Source organism: Danio rerio, chromosome 19 (genome assembly GCF_049306965.1).
Source record: "Danio rerio strain Tuebingen ecotype United States chromosome 19, GRCz12tu, whole genome shotgun sequence".
Classification (NCBI taxonomy): Eukaryota; Metazoa; Chordata; class Actinopteri; order Cypriniformes; family Danionidae; genus Danio; species Danio rerio.
The window spans coordinates 38,817,501-38,841,899 of record NC_133194.1 but is presented as its reverse complement, the minus strand read 5'-3'; the positions used below and the strand labels follow the sequence as shown (position 1 = coordinate 38,841,899).

General features: G+C 32.8%; 1 protein-coding gene across 2 annotated transcripts in view; it reads left to right on the top strand.

Annotated features, from left to right (window-relative positions):
- Nucleotides 1-24,399, top strand: part of csmd2 (CUB and Sushi multiple domains 2) — a 560,701-nt gene that overhangs the window by 290,007 nt on the left and 246,295 nt on the right. For both annotated transcript variants that reach the window (XM_688741.11, XM_073931822.1), the window contains exons 13-19: nt 6,927-7,109; nt 10,795-11,121; nt 16,013-16,207; nt 18,820-18,958; nt 19,900-20,087; nt 22,368-22,556; nt 22,863-22,979. In XM_688741.11, the coding sequence (XP_693833.6) occupies nt 6,927-7,109; nt 10,795-11,121; nt 16,013-16,207; nt 18,820-18,958; nt 19,900-20,087; nt 22,368-22,556; nt 22,863-22,979 (1,338 nt within the window). The remainder of the gene's footprint in view (nt 1-6,926; nt 7,110-10,794; nt 11,122-16,012; nt 16,208-18,819; nt 18,959-19,899; nt 20,088-22,367; nt 22,557-22,862; nt 22,980-24,399) is intronic.

Below are 24,399 nucleotides of genomic sequence, written 5' to 3'. Positions count from 1 at the left end.
TATAGCACTTTTTGTTGACTATAATACACATTGCATACTAATTAATTATCTTTAGAGCATTAGCAGACTATCTGCCTCATATCTGTTGTCACGGCTCAACCAACAGACATGGTACATCATATTTGATACATTGTAAAACCCTAAAAGTTAAGGTAACTCAAACCATTTAAGGAAACCGATTGCAACAAATCGTTTAAGTTCAAAAACTAATCCTAATAAGTACCGCGAGCCTAATCTATTAGAGTAAGCGAAGCTATTTGAGCACAGTAAAACCCAATAAATGAAGAGAACTCAAACCAACTGAGTACTGTAAAATCCACAAGTTAAGGCAACTCAAACCGTTAGAGGAAACCAATTGCTACAAACCATTTGAGTTAAAAACTAATCTATGAGTACTCTGAACTTATACCATTTAAGTTGAAGTAATGAGGTATTTAATTAAAAGTTAAATGAGTTCAAAACTCTTTTCAAATGAGTAGAATTACCTTTCAGTTTGAGTTTACTACACTGATTTCATTTGATAAAGTTGACTGACAGGTTTTACAATGTACGTATTTTTTTCAAATTACACAAACCCTAACTCTAACAATCTACATATAGTATAATGAGAATTGGCATCTAAGCGCAATCATTTAAGGGACCATCAATTTAAAGTGCTGTCCAATATTTCCCCATGGTATCAAAATGGTATAGAATATCAACACTAATGCACACAGCAACTCAAATCTCATAGCATGTCAATTCCTTTGAGCTCATTTCTCAATTTAACTCACTATTTGAGAGTTCAGGAATGGCGTGTTCGTTTTTTCACTTCCTTTTTCTCTCTCTATCATACTACCTCATGCACATGTGGCGAGGGTCATCAAAGCAGCCTGTGATCATTTAACCTTGCTGGAATGAGGACTTTGGGATGGCAAGGATATCATGCGAGAGCTGCTACTAATTTTCAGTTTTCAGACTCTATGTCTGATTGGAAATGAGAACACCAAAGCTTTCATCCTGGCCCTCTTTCAGCACTAAGGGGGGGGGACGTTGGCACATTTCATAAATTACAAACCAATATTTGCTGTCAGATCCACAGTAAGCCTCCAGGCCCGTTTTTAAAAATGCTTTTTATCCACTGCATGAAGCATAAAGACGAAAGTGGAGCAGTGTTCACACCCTCCCCAACATGATTAAAACAATGAGAGACAGTTAATGAAGTCGAGCATTCTCTTTGAACTTCTGCCTCCATGCTTGAGGGATGAGAGACAACTCAAAGGTATTGCATCTCAGAGGGTCAGACTTGAGGATTGAGCTTTTGGCCACTCAAACCATCAAGTTGTTTGGGCAAGATTGACACATGCACTGTTCCAAGCTGGATTCATAGCACTTCCAGTTTACTGGAATTACATTATTATTGCCCTGATAGTGGAAATGGGCAATTTTTGTTGATTTTGCCATTTTCCTCAACAGCAATTTACAGCAGCTCTATTCTTTTTTGTTCTTTCCAGTTGTGATGAATGACTGAGTGAGTTTGGTGCAAGGTCATTTTAGTAAATTAAAGCTAAAACTAAGGCCCATTCCCAATTCTATTATTTTTACTTTTACTCCTTGGCCCTTGAAACAGAGTGTGAAGGGGAAGGGCTATAGATTTACCCCTAAGCTATGTGACACTACATTAACACCCTGACACGTCATCATATGTCATCAGTAACTCTTATGTCGTACAAGATCAATGATGGTGCCTGCTGTAGTTATTTCAGTTGTGTGGCGTACAGTTATTTCTTGGTATTTATCTTCAGGAAAACACCATTAACATTATACCAGACTGTTACAAAGCCCTGATGTTATGCTAGGGGATGGTGGGGTTTGACATTTAGGTAATTAAAATATATTTATAAACAGTGAATAAGTGCAAAAGACACCCAAAGTAATACCAAAAATATGTGCTTTTATTTACAATTCCCAAAAATGAACAAAAACAACGAATTAATCCAAAATAAAGAAAAAGTAAGTAAAGCAAAAATATACTATTTACAATATATACAACACTGAGACAAAATACAAATACGGGAAAAAAATTGAAGAGCTGGCAAAAAGTGAAAAGAACAAAATCTGTAACATAACAGGAACTGTACAGGCAGCTTATTACAAGGTTTTTGTACTGTAATAAACAACACCAACCTAGACAATATATCACTTTATTAAAATACTTTTAAAGGTTAAAAGATGTTGACAGAAAGATCAAGGTTCCATAACGCAATTTAATAGCATAAATAAAATGGGGAAAAATAGAAAATACATATTTTTTGCAGTGCACATTTATAGTTCTGTAAACAGGAGGTCCCATTTGAACAATTACTCATTACTCAAATATAAAAAAGAGAGAAACAAAAGGTAAAATATCAATTAGAAAAAATAACTATATAAATATAACTATATATAAAATTATGTTTTTCCCAGTGATGGGTTGCAGCTGAAAGGGTATCCGCTGCGTTAAACATATGATAAATAAGTTGGCGGTTAATTCCGCTGTGGTGACCCGTGATTAATAAAAGGACTAAGCCAAAAAGGAAAAGAATGAATGAATAAATCTATGCTGTGCTTGCAACTATTCGTACACAGTGAGAAGACTTCTTTGGTCATATTTCTTAATGGTGCTAATTGTAATTGAATATACTGTTGCCTGTTAGTGACCAAAGATGAATACTAGTGATAAATAGCCTAAATAAATAGATAACTACACAAATCATAACTTGACATGTAAAGATGAATGGATTTATTAGCACTCAGTCCTCCTTGTGTTGTTAGTAATCCTTCATTAGGAAGTCAATGATTTCCATCTGTGTTCTCGAAGTAAAAAAAAAAAACATGAAAAATCGGAGTGGATGAATTAATCGTTGGAAATTTGAAATGGGTAAATAACAAATGGCGCCCCTTATGAAAGTGCACATGTCAGCTCTCAGAGAGCATTTGTTTGACAGCTGTAACAGAGTGTTAGCGGGAACACTTAAGGAATCAGGCACACAAACAGTCCCACAGGGAAGACCCGCTGCGTAACATTTGTCAGCTCAGGAGACACAATCCTATCGCCTTAACTGATTTATATGGCCAGAAGTAAACTCCGGGTGTAATTCCCAAGATACGGGATAGAGATTCAGTGCAGGCAGAGACCTGTCATGTGTCTAAAATCTGAAAAATGCTGCTTTCTCTGACACGTTTAAAAGAGAATGTCCTCCTTCTAAAAATAAAATTGTTTGGTCATTGTTTATTTGCTGTATGTTAAACTAAAATATTATATCTAAAAGTAAGAATGTGTCAAACCAGTAGCCATTTACTTCCATAGTGTTTTTTTTTCTTTCCTAATATTGGTGTTTGTTGCAGTTTGTGTACAGAAATAACAATAGTATATATAAAAAAACTCAAAAAGGAACCAGTTGAGGGAGAGAAAATGGTAAGAAAATGAGTGTTTATTTTTGGGTGAACTACTATAATTATAGTGCAAATTTGAATTTATACACTACCTGACAGTCTTGTCGTTGATCCCAGTTGTAAGAGCAGCAAATAATAACTTGACTTCTAGTTAATCATTTGGAAAGATGGCAAAAGGTAGATTTTTCTGATGAATCATCTGTTGAACTGCATCACAATCATCACAAATACTGCAGAAGACCTATTCAAACTTGCATGGACCCAAGATTCTCACATAAATTAGTCAGGTTTGGTTAAGGAAAAATCATGGTTTGGGCTTACATTCAGTATGTGGGTGTGTGTCATAATCAGCAACATCATTAGCCTGAGGTATCAAGACATTTGTGCTGCCCATTACATTAAAAAACACAGGAGATGGCAAATTATTCAGCAGGTGCTGAAGTGCTCCTTCTCATACTTCAGCGTCCACATCAAAGGTTCTAAAAGCAAAGAAAGTGAAGGTGCTCCTGGATTGGCCAGCCCAATCACCAGACATGAACATTATTAAGCATGTCTGGGGTAAGATGAAGGATGAGGCATTAAAGATGAATCTAAAGAATATTGATGAACTATTATTCAATATTAATGTTGATATTGTTATATTGATATTGTTAATTGATATTATTAATATTGATGTGTCCTGCTAAATGCTCTCTTTGCCATTCCAGATGACTTTAATAATAAGTTATTTGAGCCATTACAGAGATGTATGGATGTAGTCCTCCCAGCTCGTGGGAGTCAGACACAATATTAATTATTTTTCCACTACACATGACTTTATATTCTATACTGTACATTATTTCTGTTAAGTGACAAGACTTTTGTCTAAGCAAAGTCAGACCTTACTGTCCTAATTAAACAATTACTAATCAAAGCATGATCGTATTTTATTTTGGTAAAATAAGCGTAATCTAGAGGCCTTTGCCTTTCATGTAAGCCATTTCTGATACCAAATGATCAACTAGAAGTGTATTATTTATTATTTATTATAATTTTTGTTTATTATTATAGTCTATTATTTGTTGTTCCAAAAACTTGTATAGGCAACAAGACTTTAGTCAGGTAGTGTATGTGCAATCTACTCTGCTAAACAGATCTTATCTTTGCTTGTTCCGTGTGAAAATTTCACAGTGAAATTGTAAAAGTCCTGTCGAGGCATGTCAGTAGATGTTTTGCTGTAACACTGGCTCTGTTTCTCTCTTTCTCTTTCTAAGAAGTGGCCTCTTCTTTTGCTTTGGCATTGTGATTCTAAATGAGCTCTGACATATTGAGACTGACCAGGGTAAAAGAGTGAAATAAGACAATTCGTTAGGATAGCAAGTCATTCACATTACTCCCAGAAGTAATGCAGGTTGCATGAACATGTCAGACGACGTAAGTTTGAAACGCAGGAGTGTAAGATATATATGTAGTTGGTGATAAATACCCTTATGTATGAATAACCTATAAGTTGTTAAATATCATAACACTGCCATATGGATAACACTTTGAGGGGCAGTTGTGGCCTGATGGTTGAAGAGTTGGACTTGAAATTGAAAGGTCACAGATTTGAGTTGTAGCACCAGCAGGGGTTGTAGGTTGTGGGAGTGAATAACTAATGCTTTCACCACCCTTAATAGCATGGCTGAAGTGAGTCTCTGGAGCAAGGCACTGATCCCTCAACCGCTCCCCAGGAGTGTGTTCACTTGTGGCCCGTTTCCACTAAGATGTACAGTACGTTACGGTACAGTACAGTATGGGTCACCTTTATCAGGCTTGCGTTTCCACTGCCAAGGGTACCCAGGGTACCCTTTTGATGTGCGTGGTGTACAACGGAAAGTTTCAGATGACGTAATTTTTACTGGAGGAAATGTCACAGTAAAGCTGTACGGGTGGTTCACATATCATATAAGAAGCACTTCTCACAAAACAGATTCTTTATACATTAATACTTGTGTTGAATGTTCATCACTCTATGAACAGCAAATAAAAATGAAGTTGTTAAAAATATATATATATTTGTATATATATATATATATATTCCCAATTTTTTTTTTTTAGCATTGCCTATACAAAAACTGTCCAGTAAATTGTAATGCTCATTTTAATTTGCTTTTTAGTCTACCATGAATTTGCGATGTTGTTTTCACTTTGCACGTTCATGTTGACTAGGGGGCAGAGTCAAGGGAACTTGGGCGTATAAGGCAGGTCCAGACCTACTGGGCTGTAAGGCCACCTCGGTGAAACTGTCTCCTGGTGATGATGTTGCTTAAATGGAGGCAGGTCCGGGCCAGCCACAAACGCCCAAGTTCTCTTGACTCCATCCTCTTGTCAAATCAGTGCCACAAAGTGAAACGTGCTGAAATGTGAAGTGCAAAGAGAAAATCATTATTAACTAAAAAGCTAATCAGAATGAGCATTGCAATTGACTGGCTGGTTTTGTAAAAAATGTTTTGGAAATCGATATAGTTTTTTAAAATTATTATTGCAAATATTTTCGTTATTTTGCAATGTTTGACTTTTATTTGCAGTATTTTCATTTTTTTTTTTGCAAATTTCATTTTTATTTCTCAAAAAAATACTTTCGCTTTGCAATTTTTGGAAATTTGCATTTATTTATTAATTTTTTGCTCAATGCTTTATTTTTTGTTTGCAAAACTTTCTTTTATTTTGCAAGTATATATGGCTCTAGATTGACTCTATAAAACACGCTTCATTGGTAATCATCAGCTGAGTGTGAACTCTTGAAATAGAATGTTTGTAAAATGAAAATGTAAATAGCTTTTTCAAAATTGCTAAAAAATGGAACTCACACTAAATAAATGAAACACAGTGTTTGAAGATATATATTAAAATACATGCACTTAAATTATTAGCCCCCCTGATTTATTAGACCCCCTGCTAATTTTTTTGCCCAATTTCTGTTTAACTGAGAGATTTTTTCAACACATTTCTAATCATAATAGTTTTAATAACTCATTTCTAATAACAGATTTATTTTTGTCTTTGCCATAATGACAGTAAATATTATGTCTAGATATTTTTCAAGACACTTCTATACAGCTTAAAGTGACATTTAAAGGCTTAACTAAGTTAATTAGTTTAACTAGGCAGGTTAGGGTAATTAGGCAAGCTATTTTATAGGGATAGTTTGTTCTGTAGACTATTGAAAAAAAAATAGCTTAAAAGGACTAATAATTTAAAATGGACCTTTAAAAGACCTTAAAATGGTTTTAAAAAATCCAAAAACTGTTAATATCCTTGCGTAAATCAAACAAATAAGACTTTCTCCAGAAGAAAAAAATATTATCAGACATACTGTGAAAATGCCCTTGCTCTGTTAAACATAATTTGGGAAATATTTTAAAAAGGATAAAAAAGGGGGGCCATTAATTCTGACTTTAACCGAATATATAAAAGGAAAAAACTTAGTAAATATATCCTGTCTCAGGCTTTAAGCTGACTCTCACAATTATTTTCTTTGTCTTTTTCAGAAATTGACCAGGGCGGCTGCGGAGACCCTGGAATCCCAGCCTACGGCAAGAGGGAAGGCACAGGCTTCCGACACGGAGACAAGCTATATTTTGAGTGTCTTCCAGCCTTTGAGCTTGTTGGAAAAAAGAACATTACCTGCCAGAAAAATAATCAGTGGTCGGCCAAGAAGCCAAGCTGCGTGTGTAAGTGACAGACCTTACCCCAAAATGCATTACTTTACACACCCACAAGATCACACACGGGAGGACGGTGCACCGTTATTACTGTCTGGGCGCATCAGAAAGTGAATGTAATGGCAGTGTCTTTAGTACGGCATGTCCCTGCTGAGACTTCCTCTCAGCGGCTGAGCCATTAAATCATTAACTATAACTCAAGGTAAAGCCAATGTGACAGTTCATTTAATGCATTCACTCACTTTATTTACTGTATCATGCTTTTATAATGAAGTTAGTGGATTTAAGTCAACAATATGAAATATGAAGATATGAAATATGCAGTTCTTTTAATCACGTAAAATAGCAAATGTTGTTTAACCGAGATGTTCATTCAACATATTATTAAATACAATTCATTAATTTTGCTTCATTTTCAATTTCCATCAGGGCTCACCACAGCGAAGTGAACCGCCAAATTATCCAGCAAATGTTTTACTCAGCGGATGCCCTTCCAGTTGCAACCCAGTACTGGGAAACAACCATACACACCAACTTAGATTAAGCAATTCACCTATAGCGTATATATATATATATTTAGACTGTGGAAGACACTCAAGCCAACACAGGGAGAACATGCAAACTCCACACAGAATTCTCAAACCAGAGCCAGGACTCAAACCAGTGACCTTCTTGCCGTGAGGCGACAGTGCTAACCACTGAGCCACCGGGTTGCATGGTTCATTGATTATTTCATCCAAATAATTCATTAAACTCAGATGATTTATTTAGAAAATGTTTATTTAGAACAGAAAGCAAATCACCCATTCACTTAAATGGATGATAAACTTGTAGGTTCACTTAAATCATTTAAAAGTAGATTCATTCAGGATTGTACACATTGCTTTAAGACTTACAAATACTCTGCCCAGGCTTTCTTTAGAACTCATTTGATTGGCAAACAAGAAGACAAACAGCATTTTGTCTAAAACTTGCCAACTTGTTCACTATTAACTTGCTAATTGCTGTGTAAAATCAATTTATGATTGCACCTATTCACTAAATTCTTTTGACTTTTGCAAGATACTAGTCGTGGATTTTATGTTATTATGTTAATTATTATGTTAAATAGGCAAGTTTGAATAATCAGGCAAGAGGCAAAATAGACAATTCTGTAGACAACCGAGAGTAAAAAAAAAAAAAAGCTTAAATGGGCTAATAATATTGACCCTAAAATTTATTTAAAAAAATAAATACATGCAAAAAAAAAGAAAGAAAGAAGGGAAAATATATTAGAGGAAATATTGTGAACATTTTAAATAGCTAACTGCTCATTCCCTGGGTGCTCCGGTTTCCCTCACAACTCCAAAGACATGCGCGTCATGTGAATTTGGTAAGCCAAATTGTCCGTAGTGTATGTGTGTGAATGAGAGAGTATGGGTGTTCTTTAGTGATGGGTTGCAGCTGGAAGGGCATCCACTGCGTAAAGCATATGCTGGATAAGTTGGCGTTTCATTCCGCTGTGGCGAACCCTGATTACTAAAGGAACTAAGCCAAAAAAATGAAATGAAAGCTGACTACTTTGCAGATATCGCCTAATGCAGGGTTATTTTTAGAATGTAACTCCCAAGATTAACAAAGGACCATGTATGTGTAAATCAAAATAAACAAATATCTAAATAATTACAGGCATACATACTAATGAGTACATATAGAGCCAATCGCAAATACATTTAAATCTAAAAAAGTCAATCTTTAAATAATCTTTAAAAATAGGCAACATCTAATCTGCCATTCATACCAGTTCTTTAATTTGAGCTCAGGAAAAAAAAAAAAAAAAACAGCTCACATAATCTTCTGCCAATGGTTATATAATACTTATTACTTTCAATAATTTTAGTTTTTGGATGAACTATCAATTCTAACTACTTTTTTGCTACTGTTTTGCGGCATTGAACTGAGTGTCAGCACACAGTATTGCTTGTCCGACTTGTTTTTTGATAGTATTGTTGTTTCTCTATTATTTGGCTTCATGCATACCGTCAATTTGCCCCAGACTGCAGTCGTTTGTCACTTTAATGGCTACCATCCTATTACATCAATGGGAATGCAGTTGACTCACAACTTCGTTTTTCTGCTTTTTTATGACATGATTATTAGCTCCGACAGCAAAGTCATTCATATGAGGTGGAACCGTAACGATTCATCTTCAGTCCACCACTGAGCTCATTTTCATTCTCCCCATGGCTGTTTAACGATGCTTATTGCCCTCTCAGCTTTGGCCCAAATCCTGTAAATGAGTTAATGCCTGTGGATAATCCCAGCAGATAAACACACTTTCCATGCAACATCTTTAGTCTTATCGTCTTGTGCAGTTGGCAACATGCAAGAAAAGTGCAGATGAGAGGTATCATGCAACTATTTATTTTATTTTATTTTATTTTATTTTTATTTTTTTATTTATGTATTTATTGTGTGTTTGTTTGTTTGCCTATTTAGCAAACTTATTTTTTTTATTTTACCACTTTTATTTTATCAAATCTCTTCGCACACTTTCCATTATTATTATTATTATTATTATTATTATTATTATTATTATTATTATTATTATTATTATTATTATTATTATTATTATTCAATACAATATTATTATTTTACTACTACTACTAATAATAATAATACTAATAATAATAGTAATAATAATAATAATAATAATAATAATAATCATTACATTATTATTATTATTATTATTATTATTATTATTATTATTATTATTATTATTATTATTATTATTATTTCTTTAAAATATAATAAAATATAGTAAGATATTTTATTACCAATCCTACTTTTACTAATATTAATCACCATTATCGTCCTCATCATCATCATCATCATACATATTGTTGTCGTTGTTATTTAAAATATAATAAATATACAATTTATTTTATTTATTTTTTATTATAAAAATATACTTTTAATTGTATTATATTATTTTAAAATATGTAAAAATTGTAATAAAAAATATACCACTACTACTACTGATAATAATAATATAATAGTTATAATAATTATATAATAATAATAATAATAATAATAATAATAATAATAATAATAGTTAATGTATTCAATAAAGTCTGCCACGTGACTAGATACAAAATAATGAAAAAAAAACTAATTTATTTTTTATTTAATTATTTTATTGATATATTTCTCTAAATAATTTAGTTCTTTTTTATTTAGAATTTGTATTTATTTATTTTTTTTTTATTTTATTATTCATTTTCTTTTTTGATTTATTTTTTAAATGCTCTCATCATGCAAATGAATGCTGCTTAATTAAAGTTAAAATTGTTTATCATGGCACATGAGTCTGCAAGCATGTAAACATTAAAACTGCCCAAATCACTTTAGGGGAAATCATCAAAAAACTAGTTCAATATTCAAAATAAAGTGTGCATTTCAGGTCTCATATCTCTTCTATTTGTAATTACAAGTTACATACCCTACTGTCCCAGCATGCACACTCTCTTAGCCGTAATTTTTCCTCTCATGTCTTGCTACATTGTTTAAGCAACAACAAATGACCTCCCTGCGCATTGTGAATTGATTTTTAGCCTCAGTGGCAGTTTTAATCTCAAGTTTGCCTTGCAACTTGACACGCGACGCCTCCTGTTGTTTAACCGCTGGTTGTTTTATCTCCCCGTCCTTTTCTCAGTTTCATGTTTCTTCAACTTCACGACTCCGTCTGGGGTTCTGCTATCACCAAACTACCCTCAAGAGTACGGCAACAACATGCACTGCGTGTGGCTGATCATCGCCAAACCAGAGAGCAGAATCAACCTGGCCTTCAATGACCTGAGCATGGAGAAACAGTTTGACTTCTTGTCCATTAAAGATGGCGGAAAAGCAGAGTCGCCTATTTTGGGCACCTTTTCTGGAGACGTGCTGCCATCACCCATTACTACCAGCGGTCACGTGGCACGATTGGAGTTTTTGACGGACCACACATACACAGATCGGGGATTCAACATCACTTTCACCAGTACGTTATAAAACCTTTTTATACCATTTATTTATTTATTTATTTTTATTTATACTGTATTTATTTATTTTTATTTATACTGGAGTTAGTTCTCAGTAATTTAAACTTCTAAATTCCATGTATGTAAAATTTACATACAAAAAAAAGCTTTTACTATAATAAAATGCAAAAAGTAAAATGAAATAAAAATATTTATTTATTTACATATTTATTTACAGGACATGGATCAAAATTAAATTAAATTAAATTTAATTAAATTTAATTAAATTTAATTTAATTTAATTTAATTTAATTTAATTTAATTTAATTTAATTTAATTTAATTTAATTTAATTTAATTTAATTTAATAATTTTTAACCACAAAAAAAAAATAAAAACTGCATCCCAATACTAACGTAGGACAATTTTTTTGTTGTTGTTAAAAAGTTTATATATTGTTAATATACAATTAATGAAATCATTATTAATAACAGCATTACGAAATAACATGTCTCATATACTGCTAGTTTTATCGCCCTCACTGGTTTAAACTTAAGCAATAATTTTCTTAAAATCAATAAAATAAAACATTTATGTATTTATATACATGAATAGCCTTACTGTTTTTTTTTTTATAAAAAAAATATTTAATTTAATTAATTTTATTGCAAATTTTTGACAAAAAACAAAAACACAAAAATAAATAAAAAGATGAAAATAACCAAGCAACCCTGCATCCCATTGCTGTGCAAGACTATCTTTTGTGGTTTAAATGTTTTTAGACCATTTTGAGGAATGACCAATAACAATGGTCCTAGGGTCCATTCTTCGTACATCACTTAAGTGATCTAAGATGATTTGGCAGATCCTGGATCTTTTATTATAAAAAATATAAACAAGTTTGAGAATCAGATTAAAATGTCTGGATGAACTGATCTGAGATCACTGCGTGTGTTGTGAAGGACAAATCTATAGATCCTGATCAGCCATGTAACGATTGGCTAAGGGCAGCATAATGACATCATTTGATTAATATTCAATTATCCATTTGAGAAAAAATTACATAAAATTAGTTGTAAACTATTTGTTATACAATAACTTTCCTCATTTGTTGTGTTTCTTAATCAGCATAAGGAATGACTGGATGTTTAAATTAATTTTGCATCAAAAAGCAATTTGATATCGGTAAAGGTGTCAGCAACTTTTGCAAGGCATCAAATCACCGTCATATTAGCTATAAAAAAATGTGCATTTATGAAATAGTTTGACAACAGGGCCTATGACATAACCACATTGAAATGGTTTATAAATTGGCATTTTTTGGTAGTTCAAAACACAGAGCACCATAGACAATCTCAATAGAGTGAAAAATCCAGAAATGTTTTTCTCAAAATTCATCTGAGAACATTTTTTTTCTCTTTTTTATTCTGGATATCAACTAATCCTTTAAAAATGATTCCAATTCCTCTCTAGAGACAAATGTCTTTATTTTACCAGTAAATATCTGTCATCCATCAGTAATTACTATTCAGTGAGCATATTGTATGGCAGTATCCATGTGAGGAAGGACAACAAGAGTCACATATTTAATTAGAATTTATTTCCAAATTCAAATATAATTAAATAAAGGGACAGTTAATTGAAGCTGTCGGGAGGTGATCCCACATGGTTTGACTCCCCGTGCGTCATGTTTTTGGGAGAGTGGGAGGGATGATCCAATCATTCATGTTAATTAAAGAGATGACAAACTCTATCGAAGGCCTTGTTGGCATATGATGGTGATGGATCGCATACACAATGTTTCTTGAGTAGACAGATACATAGCAAAATGTATTTATAAATAGTCCTTGCTATCACTTGAAAAATACTTGAAAAACGAACTAATATTTCACAGGAGGGTGAATATGTTTGCCCTCAGCTCTATGTTTATCTTCAAAGGACTAATTCACACCAATAAATAAATAAAATCCTGTTATTTATTACTCACTGCAATGTGATTTCCATCCCCTAAGACCTTTGTTCATCTTCAGAATATAAATTACTTTATATTAGATGAAATTCCAGTTCAAATTATGTTCAAAATCCAGAAAAGGAGACAAAAACATTTTAAGTGACTTTAGTGGTTTTGCTACTAAATAAGGTACTTAAAAACAAATAAATAAAAATAAATTCAATGATTTACTGATTGACAGATTTATATATATATATATATATATATATATATATATATATATATATATATATATATATATATATATATATATATATATATATATATATATATATATATATATATAAATCTGTCAATCAGTAAATCATTGAATCAATCTCTATCTGGCATATTTTTTCCTGAACCCATGGCCTTTATGATCTTGTTATAAAATTGTACCAGGAACGAGCAGATTTGAGGTTTTGTCTGCCGGTAATACATCATCTCTGATGTCCTGTCGATGGCTACTGAAGAGCCCCCAAGCTTCCCACTGAAGCAAGAAACTTGGGAAGACACATTAATCAATAGTTGATGCTAACTAAAATGAATTAGTGTAGTTATACAGCTGAAACAGTGAGCCACAACGTTTACAGTTCAGTGGGCATATTGGGAATTTCTTTCTCAATTTATATGGAGCCTTGTTAAAGTTGCCTTTTTAACTAAAAATGTGGACAGGCAGTAAGCAGAGCTTTTTTGGTAACACTCTATATGAAGCTTTAATTCTAAGGGGTCTGCAACAGAAAACACACAGACTTGAGACACATATCTATAGAAAGCTGTCTCCTTTTAAATGCAGTGGGTGCTTGTTGAAAACAAATATTGTCTAATAAAGTTATCAGTATGAAACCAACACTATATATAGTTTCTCAGTCTAAGCTTATTATTTTTAATGTGACCACGCCCACGAGGCTTTGTTATTACAATCGTCGACATGAGACGCACGCGACATGTAAACTTTGGTCAGAAAAAACTGAGAAATCTCCAACACTATATATAGTTTCTCAGTCTAAGCTTATTATTTTTAATGTGACCACGCCCACGAGGCATGAGACATACCTGCATAAAGCTTGTTATGTGAATTTTACAACTCAATGTAAAAACAGTTGTTGACTCGCTAGGTAATCAATAGAAATCTCCCAGCAGAGTACTCATCATGAGGCAAACAAACATTCTCATTCTTAGGAATAAGTTGTTATTATGACTTATTAAACCTCATGGGACCAGCGTGATCTGATGCTGCATTATTTAGAAGTTGACGCATGTTTTACATGTTCTTTATTTTATTTTTTATGTATTTTACCCTAGTTGAACCAGTTAAAGTTTAGAAAGAGTTAACTAAGGCTGCAATTATTTGGGCAAAATATATATAAAAGTCTTAAAATATTATTTTGATTTAAATTAATTGTTTTTCATGTTTAATAATAATTAAAAATATATGTATTTACTATATTTATCAGTTACGAGTCAAAGTGTCACTCTTCTGACCTCTAAAGGTGCTCTAGCGACAAACACTAAAGGCCGTGGTCTTTAGCCTCCTTGATACATCAACCGACTCCCATACAAAGAATCGCTATTTTGATCTCACTCAGAGCGGGTTGGGTGCAGTAGGACTGGTAAGTTACACATGGGGGCTCGTCTGGGATGGAAGTGAGGTTTAGGGGAGTGAGTGCAACGGACACCAGCTAATAAAGTGCTGTGCAGGTAAACCTCACTCCTCTGAGCCCTAAAGGTGCTCTAGTGACATATATTAGAGGGCATGATCTTTAGCCTCCTTGTTAGAGCAACCGACTCCTAAACAAAGAATCGACAGTTCAATTCCTGCTCAGACAAGGTTGGGTGCAGTTGGACAGTAGTGCAGTAGGACAATAACTTAAGTGGTTAAAATTATTCTCTGTATCAAATTCAAATTTTATTTGTCACGTATAAAATCATTTACAATACGATATGCAGTGAAATACAACCGCCCATGACCTTAAAAAAAATGACAATATTATTAATAAGACTCTAAACTGTGGAGTATAATAAGAAGTAAAAACACAGAGAATTTTAGATATAGAAATATAAGTTACAGCTCCAGAAAATAAGAAAGAATATACATATCTTTACTGTTGTTGCAATTATTAATGAGACAATACAAGACAATACATCTGCAATGTTGATCATATGGTATTATGGATGCATTATACTACATTTTAAACACCCTTAGAATGCAGTATAAACATGCTTGTTTCTCTTTGTTTTATTACAGTAAACCTCAAATTGTCTGCATACAGTTGAAGTCTGTATTATCAAGCCCTCCTGAATTATTAGCCCCCCTGTATAATTCTTTCTTTAATTTATGTTTAACAGAGAGAAGATTTTCTCAACACATTTCTAAATATAATAGTTTTAATAACCCATTGCTAACAACTGATTTATTTTATCTTGCCATGATGACAGTACATCTTGTTTTACTTGTTTTTATATTTCAGGATACTAATATTCAGCTTAAAGTGACATTTAAAGGCTTAACTAGGTTAACTAGGCAAGTTAAGGTAATCAGGCAAATCATTGTACAACATTGGTTTGTTCTGTAGACTATCAAAAAATACATAACATAAGAGAGCTAGTAAATATTGACCAATATTTTTTTTTGTTTTTTTTAACTGCATTCATTCTAGCCAAAATAAAAGTAATAAGACTTTTTCCAAAAGAAAAAAAATATTATAGGAAATACTGTAAAAAAATCCTTCCTCTGTTAGACATCATTTAGGAAATATTTGAAAAAGAAAATAAAATCACAGGAGGGTGAATAAGTTTGACTTCAGCTGTTCATATTATAAACAAAGTACTATTTTCCCAGCTTTTGTGCCTTTTAGGTTAAAGTTAGCATGCAGTTTCATTCCATATTTCATTGTTTTGTTGTTGTTTTTTCCCTCGCAGCATTTCGACACAATGAATGTCCCGACCCCGGTGTTCCAGTAAACGGAAAGCGCTTTGGTGAAAGTCTTCAGCTTGGCAGCTCCATCTCGTTCCTGTGCGAGGAGGGCTTCACGAAAACCCACGGCTCTCAGACCATCTCCTGCATCCTCAAAGATGGAAACGTTGTGTGGGATAATGCCGTTCCACGCTGCGAAGGTCCGACCTCTCTCTAATAAATATGCAAATTTCATAATTCACAAGTTTGCTAGCAACAAAAAAAAAAAAAAACGAAATTGATACGCTCCGACTCTGTTTGCACTTTACTGAACTTTCCGAGTTTGGTTTTTCATTAAGTACATTTTAGAGGCGAGCTAGAACACCGGTGCGACTGAAATGTCAGCAGAACAAAAAGTCATTATCTTTATTTTCACAACGTAGTGACAGTGAATTCCCACAAATGAAAACACATCCTCTCGTTTAGTCAAATGCTAAAATGATTTAATGCCATTTATTGAGCATTGTCCTTCAGAGTCGGAAGATAAGTTCACACATCTCTTGTTGAACACAATCTGCTTTTGAAGGAAAAACACACTTTGTCTTTTTCCGTTTTATGTATTTCATTATGGGCGGCGGGGAGCTACAGCAAGAAGGTCGCTGGTTTGAGCTTTGGCTTGGTCAGTTGGCATTTCTGTGAGGAGCTTGCATGTTCTCCCCGCGTTCGTTTGGGTTTCCTCCGGGTGCTCTGGTTTTCCCCACAAGTTCAAAAACATGCACTATAGGTGAATTGAATAAACTAAATTGGCTGTAGTGTGTGAATGAGTGTGTATGGATGTTTCCCAGTGATGGCTTGAGTGAGAAGCAGCCGTCTGCCATTAAGCCTCATTCACACTAGCAGCGACTTTGTAGTTGCCTATCGCTCTGGGTGGCAATCTGCTGCAAACCCAAGTCTGAGAATGGATTATACAACCAGCCACTGCAGGAGCTGAGAGAGGATCATGTGAGCTCTACTGGTGCTCCTATTGGCTGTCGCTCAGGAAAGTTGCTCTTTATTTGCGTAAAGTGTAAGGATTCTCAACCTCTTAGTTAAGATGAGCAGTCGCTTGCTGCTTTGTTGCTGTGTGTCGCTCACAGCGTGAATGAGGCTTTAGAGCAGGGATGTCCAAACTCGATCCTGTAGGGCCGGTGTCCTGAAATCTTAACTCCAACCCTCATTGAACACACCTGATTCAGCTAATTAAGCTCTTACTAGGTATAAAAGAAACTTCCTGGCAGGTGTATTGAAGCAAGTTGGAGCTGAACTATGCAAGACACCGGCCCTCCAGGACTGAGTTTGGACACCCCTGCTTTAGAGTGTTCACAGTGCACCTGCTGAAGATAATATCAGTGACTAAGTGGATTATAAATGGGGAGTTTTAGGATACACACATGATCACTATACTTCATATAGACTGCCTAAAAGAGCACACTAATTTGAATTTAAAGTGACAGTCACCAAAACGGCAAAATTTAAATCAAAGCCCAAAAGATGCAGTTTTAAAGAGTTATAAAACATTATTTGTGTGATATTTTAAACTGAAGCTTCACATACACACTCTAGGGACATCAGAGACTTATTTTACATCTTGTAAAAAGGGGCATAATAAGTCCTATAAATTGCCTTATTTTGATGTCATTAAAATCAAAGTGCTGAACCTAGACTAGGATCCTGATAAAAATATTCATTTTAAAGAATGGAAATGTCAGATGGATTTTTTTTTTCATCTGAACTCTTCTACTGGAATCTAAAAGCTGCAGAATATGATGTCACATTCGTGCATCAAAATTGACAAATGATTGCTCATTTCAAACGCACTATAAAGCTTCTAGTGGTACTCCAGTGGATTTCAAAGGTCAGCATTTAAAAAAACTTTATTAAAGTTTTGGCTGAAATAGTGGACCCACTCAAGAAAAAAGAGAAAAAAAGATTGTTTCTTCTCTTTCTCAGTTTTCACTTTTATTTTGCTATTTAGTGCTTTTTCCATCTGATTTATTAGTTATTTTTGTTTGAATATGATACATTATAACTGATATCATGCTTGTGAATATCACTGTTTGTTTGTTTTTTATTATTTATTGTTTTGTTTATTTTTAATAGTTTTATTTAGTTTTTGTTTTGCTGTTTAATGGTTTGTTTAGATTTTTAATTTTACTTTTCACTTTGATGGTCTGATTTGTTGGTTTTCCATTTTATTTGTCTTGATTTTTGTTATTTTATTAACAACTTTGTTTTTATTTAATGTTTTTTATTTTATTTTTTAAATAAGTTGTTTTTATTTTCTTCACCTTTTTATTGAGATTGGATAGTGGAGGATAAACAGGAAAGTATTGGGAGCAGAGTAATGGGAAGGGTCAGCATAGGACCTGGAGCGGGAAATCAAACTCGGGTCGCTGTGAGCACCATGCTGCTATATGTCAGCGCACTTAACCACTAGGCTATTGGCGCCAACATGTTTTTTTTTTTTTTTTTTTGTGAAATAGTGGACTGTGTTTTTTTCTTCCTTAGTTTTTATTTTTAATTTAGCATTTTCTGGGCTCCTTCTCTGTGGTTTCTTAAGAAAAACCTGTCAATAATGGGATTCATTTTATATAATCTGATAATAATAATAATAATAATAATAATAATAATAATAATAATAATAATAATAATAATAATTGTTGTTGTTTTGTTATTATTATTATTATTATTATTATCATCATCATCATCATTGTCATCATCATTATACAGAAATACATGTTAGACTTTTTATCGTGGCAATAAATAAAAGTTTGTATTTCTCCTGTGTCTTTAGCTCCATGTGGTGGAAACCTGAAGGCTTCCAGCGGCATCATTCTGTCCCCAGGCTGGCCTGAGCTTTATAAAGAGGCTCTGAATTGTGAGTGGATCATCGAGGCTCTGCCAGGATATCCTATTAAGATCATCTTTGACAAGTACGTTCCACACTTCTTTCCCTCTTCTCTGAACTGTCACATTGGTCTTAATTAGTGTCGCTGTTTCATCCTACTCTCCTATCTTTCTTTTTTTTTTTCTGGTTATCATCATTTCATAAATAGGTCAGTGTATTCTGCAGATGTTCACTACAGACTTTGAATTAGAGAATCCAGAGGCTTCTTGGAGATACATTTTGATTTATTAGTATCACTCATCTCAGATGTTCTTGCAAAACATTTAAGCATTAAAAAAACACAACTTTACTACATTTTCCAATCTTTTTAAATGTTTGTTTGATCTTAATTTGATGTTTTGCTTTTATTTGGTGCTTTTTTGTTATTGACTTTGATTTGATTGTTATTTTTCTTTTTCTTTCATGTTTATTTTAATTGATATATTTTATTGATGTGTATTTAATTGTTTTATCCTTTTTTAATAGTTTTTTGATGATTTAATTTTGCTTTTATTTGGTATTTTGTTACTTTTTTCATGTAAATATTTTTAAGTTTTGTCTTATTTTTTTATTTGATGTTTATTTTATCTTGTTTTTATTGTTTTTATTGTGTTTTAATTTTTTTATGATGTTATGTTTTTCCTTACATTTTTTTATTTTGTTTTTATTTTTGGCAGACACTTCTCATTGATTCATTTAGAATCAATATTAGCAATATTAATGTTAGTAAAATATTTATTTAATAAAAACAAAAACTTTACACCTTTTTGTAATCTTTTATATTTTTGTTTGATCTTAATTTGATATTTTACTTTTATATGGTATTTTTCTCATGTCTTGTTTTTAGTTTGATGTTTATTTTTATGTTTTATCTTGTTTTTTTGTTTTTTTTCAGTAAACAGTATTTTTAGTATCTTTGCAGAACCACAAGCAAACAGGGCTGTGATGAATCCACTCACTGATGCATTGCACTGCTCTGATCTACAGGTTTCGTACAGAGGTGAACTATGATGTTCTAGAGGTTCGGGACGGCCGTTATCCTTCTTCGCCTCTGATTGGCAGTTATCAGGGCACACAGGTCCCACAGTTCCTCATCAGCACCTCTAACTTCCTCTACCTGCTCTTCACCACTGACAAGAGCCATTCCGACATCGGCTTTCGTATTCGATATGAGAGTATGTATGATGGGCTGCTTTTTACTGTTCAGCTACTTATAGATGTTTTTATAAAAAAAATAATCAGTAATAATATTATAAATAATAAAAATAAATATATTATTATTATTATTATTGTTGTTGTTGTTGTTGTTGTTGTTATTGTTGTTGTTGTTGTTGTTAATCTAAGATAATATAAAATACTATCTATCAATGTGTTTTCAAAAACTGTTTGACTTTTCTGTCTGATTTTAAGCCCTTAAAATTAAACCTCTTTATTGCTATTATTTGTAATATTCTATTACAGTTACACAATTGTATTTAATAGTTTTAAATGGTGCCGTTGCTTATAAAACGCGCATTGTAGAACATGACAAAACCGTTAATTGCATTGTCCAAATGAAACTAGTGCAATTTATTTCCAGTCTCTTACAATTCTCAGAGTTTAGTCATCGTGTTCTGGGTAGATAATGCATGATATTATCTCCTCTCCAATGCATTTCATGGCTGCAATTACAAGGATCTGATAGCACAGATACCTGTGAATATTAGGCGTTCATTATGAATAATAGCCACGTGCTCTTTACTATGCAGTGATTTTAATCAGATGCTGTAATTACGATATAATAGGACGGTGATTATGTTGATGGATGATTTCAATCATGCGCAAACACACGACACATGCAACATTACACGCGTACATACACACAAGACTGTAGTATCATCTTTATCACACTGGTCTGAACTGAAAGAATGGCTTTTATGCTGGGATGACTCATGTTTGTAACCTTTTCTGTTTTCTTTGAAATCTTAGTTCATCCTAAATTATTGAGTGCATCAACTGAAGCAGAAAGTGCTGTAGATGACTTAGTGTTTTTTGATAAAAATAATGATAATAATAATAGTAATGCTAAAAATAATGCTACTTTTGAATTATCCAAATAAGTTAACAATTTCATTACGTTGATTTTAGAGCCATAAATCCAGATAATTATCATGTCATATACTTTAGCTGTTAACTAATACATTAATCATTTAAAGTTATGAACTATTCTAGCTATGTAAGTCAAATGTAAAACACTGAAAACTAATATTTAATATTTTACTAACAAGCTGTGATTTTGAGATTTGCATGATACAAATTAACAAATTTCTACTGAAACCTTTATTGAATTATTAGTGTTTTAAAACACATTATTAGTGTTTTAAAACATTATGTGAACGTTAAATGACAGCAAAGATGATGTAAATGTAAAGAAATAAAGGGAAAACTCATGTACTATCAAATATGTAATAACTTCTGACATATTTCTTATATGATTCTGTTATGCAAAAGGATATTACAGTATCTATTGTTATATATATATATATATATATATATATATATATATATATATATATATATATATATATATATATATATATATATATATAAATGCTAAATGCTAAGTTTGTTAATACTGTGTTCTTCTCTAAAGTAATATATTCATATAAAATAAATAACTAAATAATAAAATAACAACAAAATAATAATAATAATAATAATAATTTCTTTAAATATTTGTTTACTTATTCATTTATTCATGTGTGAATAATGATAATAATAATAATAATAATAATAATAATAATAATAATAATAATAATAATAATAAATATATATTATTATTATTATTATTATTATTATTATTATTATTATTATTATTATTCATCCATTTTTATTTATGTATTTATTTAGTTATGTGTTTCTAAAATTAATAATATTATTAATAATAATAATAATAATAATAATAATAATAATAATAATAATAATAATAATAATAATAATATAATAATTATTATTATTATTATTATTATTATTATATAGTTAAATAATAACAATTATTATTATTATTATTATTTATATTATTATAAAATATAGTTAACTAGTAGTAGTAGTAGTAGTAATAATAATAGTAGTAGTATGTGTATTTCAAAATAAATAATCTGTAATTATAAATATCAATAATTATGCAAAATTTCATAAGTTTAATTATTGAGTTAATGCCTGATCAGTGATAAGTAAAAATTATTAAATACATAAATAAATAAATAAATGACAACAAAACAAAAACTAAATAGTATATGTATTGCTTCCATATATTAGTTAAATGTTGGCATTTTACTTTGTATATTATTATTAGCATTATACAAGTTAATAATTCAATACAATTACAGTTAAAATACATTGTCTGCTAGGAAATCCTCTCATCTAAATCATCAGCTTTAATCCCACATTACCCTTTGTGTTTTTCTGTCTTGTAGCTCTGCAGCTTCAGTCGGACCACTGTGTTGATCCAGGAATCCCAGTCAATGGTCAGCGACACGGCAATGATTTCTACGTGGGAGCGCTGGTGACATTTAGCTGTGAAGCCGGATACACTCTCAGTGACCACGAGCCCCTCGAATGTGAACCAAACTTCCAGTGGAGTCGCCCCCTGCCCAGCTGCGATGGTACAGTCCACCCTTTACCACCCAAAAAACAGGCACTAGCAGGGAAAAGGACACATTAGAGACAGGTCATTTATTCAGTCGCTCCAAGACTCGAAAGGCCTTTACGGTTTGAAGCTCCACTTCTCCGTTTCCACCGGGCTTTGAATATTTAAGGCCATTATTGATTTTTCCCCTTGGGTAATGATAGGAATAATTCCGCCTCCATATGTTGATGTCCTTTAGAAGGGCACTTGGTGTAAAGTTGTTGGGCAGGATTGTGCTCAGCGGTTTGACGAATTGCCTTTATCTTTTTTTTTTTTCTTCTAGCGCTCTGTGGAGGGTTTATTCAGGGGAACAGCGGCACTATTCTGTCCCCTGGGTTTCCAGATTTCTACCCACATAACCTCAACTGCACCTGGATGATTGAGACTTCACATGGGAAAGGTGAGAGCGCCGGCTTCTGCTTTTGACAGTCTTCTTGAAGGGTTACGTTTATATGGAATTAAATATTCTTTTAGAAGTTGGGTTGACGGGTCAATCAGAAAAATAAAAGAAATGTATATAAATCACATGGTTAGGTGATTTCTACAGCAGTGATTCTTAACTGGTTGGTTGCAACCCAAAAGTGGGTAGCAGGAACATTTTCAGTGGGTCGCGGAGTGTGTGCGGAGTGTGTGGTCAAAAAAACAACAAAAGTGTAATTTTTTAATTATTTTGCTTATATCGGACTTTGTTTTGAAATGTGCGCGAGACAACCGTACCGTTTGACATGTAAAATTGAATTTAATTATAGCAACAAGTATGTTGAAGTACGACACTGACTATGTAAGGTATGGATTTATATATTAATTTCATTCATTTTCTTGCCGGCTTAGTCCCTTTATTAATCCAGGGTCGCCACAGCGGAATGAACCGCAAACTTATCCAGCAAGTTTTTACACAGCGGCAACCCATCCTTCCAGCCGCAACCCATCTCTGGGAAACATCCATACACACATTCACACACACACACACACACTCATACACTACAGACAATTTCGCCTACCCAATTCACCTGTACCACATGTCTTTGTACTGTGGGGGAAATCGGAGCACCGGGAGGAAAACCACGCGAACACTGGGAGAACATGCAAACTCCACACAGAAACGCCAACTGAGCCAAGGCTTGAACCAGCGACCTTCTTGCTGTGAGGTGACAGCACTACCTACTGCCCCACTGCTTTGCCCGGATTTATATATATTGATGACAAAAAAAGCTTAAAACCTCAGGTGCTCTCACAAGACAGCATAAAACCTTCTAAAATAAAACGACATTTAAAAACCAAATATCCCCGTTGCAAGGACAAACCTGAGGACTATTTTCAAAGATGACTCCAGTAGCTGAGGGCATCTGAAAAGACATCTTCATGTTCAACTGATGATTATTTTAAAAATGGTTATGATTATTTTAATCATTTTACATTAATTTGCTGGTTTGTTCTGTTCAACAGGATCAGTGTTAATGTTTTATTAACAGAACTTTTTCTTACCCTAACCACTGTTTACAGTTTTTGACGTTTTTGCTTTGTAATATTTCTTTAATTTGATACAGCTTGTTAAATGACAACAATCAATATTTTTATTTTTAAGTCTTGGTGATTTTCTTATGATTTATCTGTCACTACTTGTTCATTTTAACAAATAAATACAAATTAATTATAGTTCCTAAAATTCAATTTTAGTTCCTAAAAATGTGGGTCGTGGCTTTGATGACCATGTAAAAATGTGGGCCCCATGGCCAAATCAGTTGAGAACCACTGTTCTACAGTATTGGTTGTTAGACTTTTGTTATTATTATTATTATTATTATTATTATTATTTTATT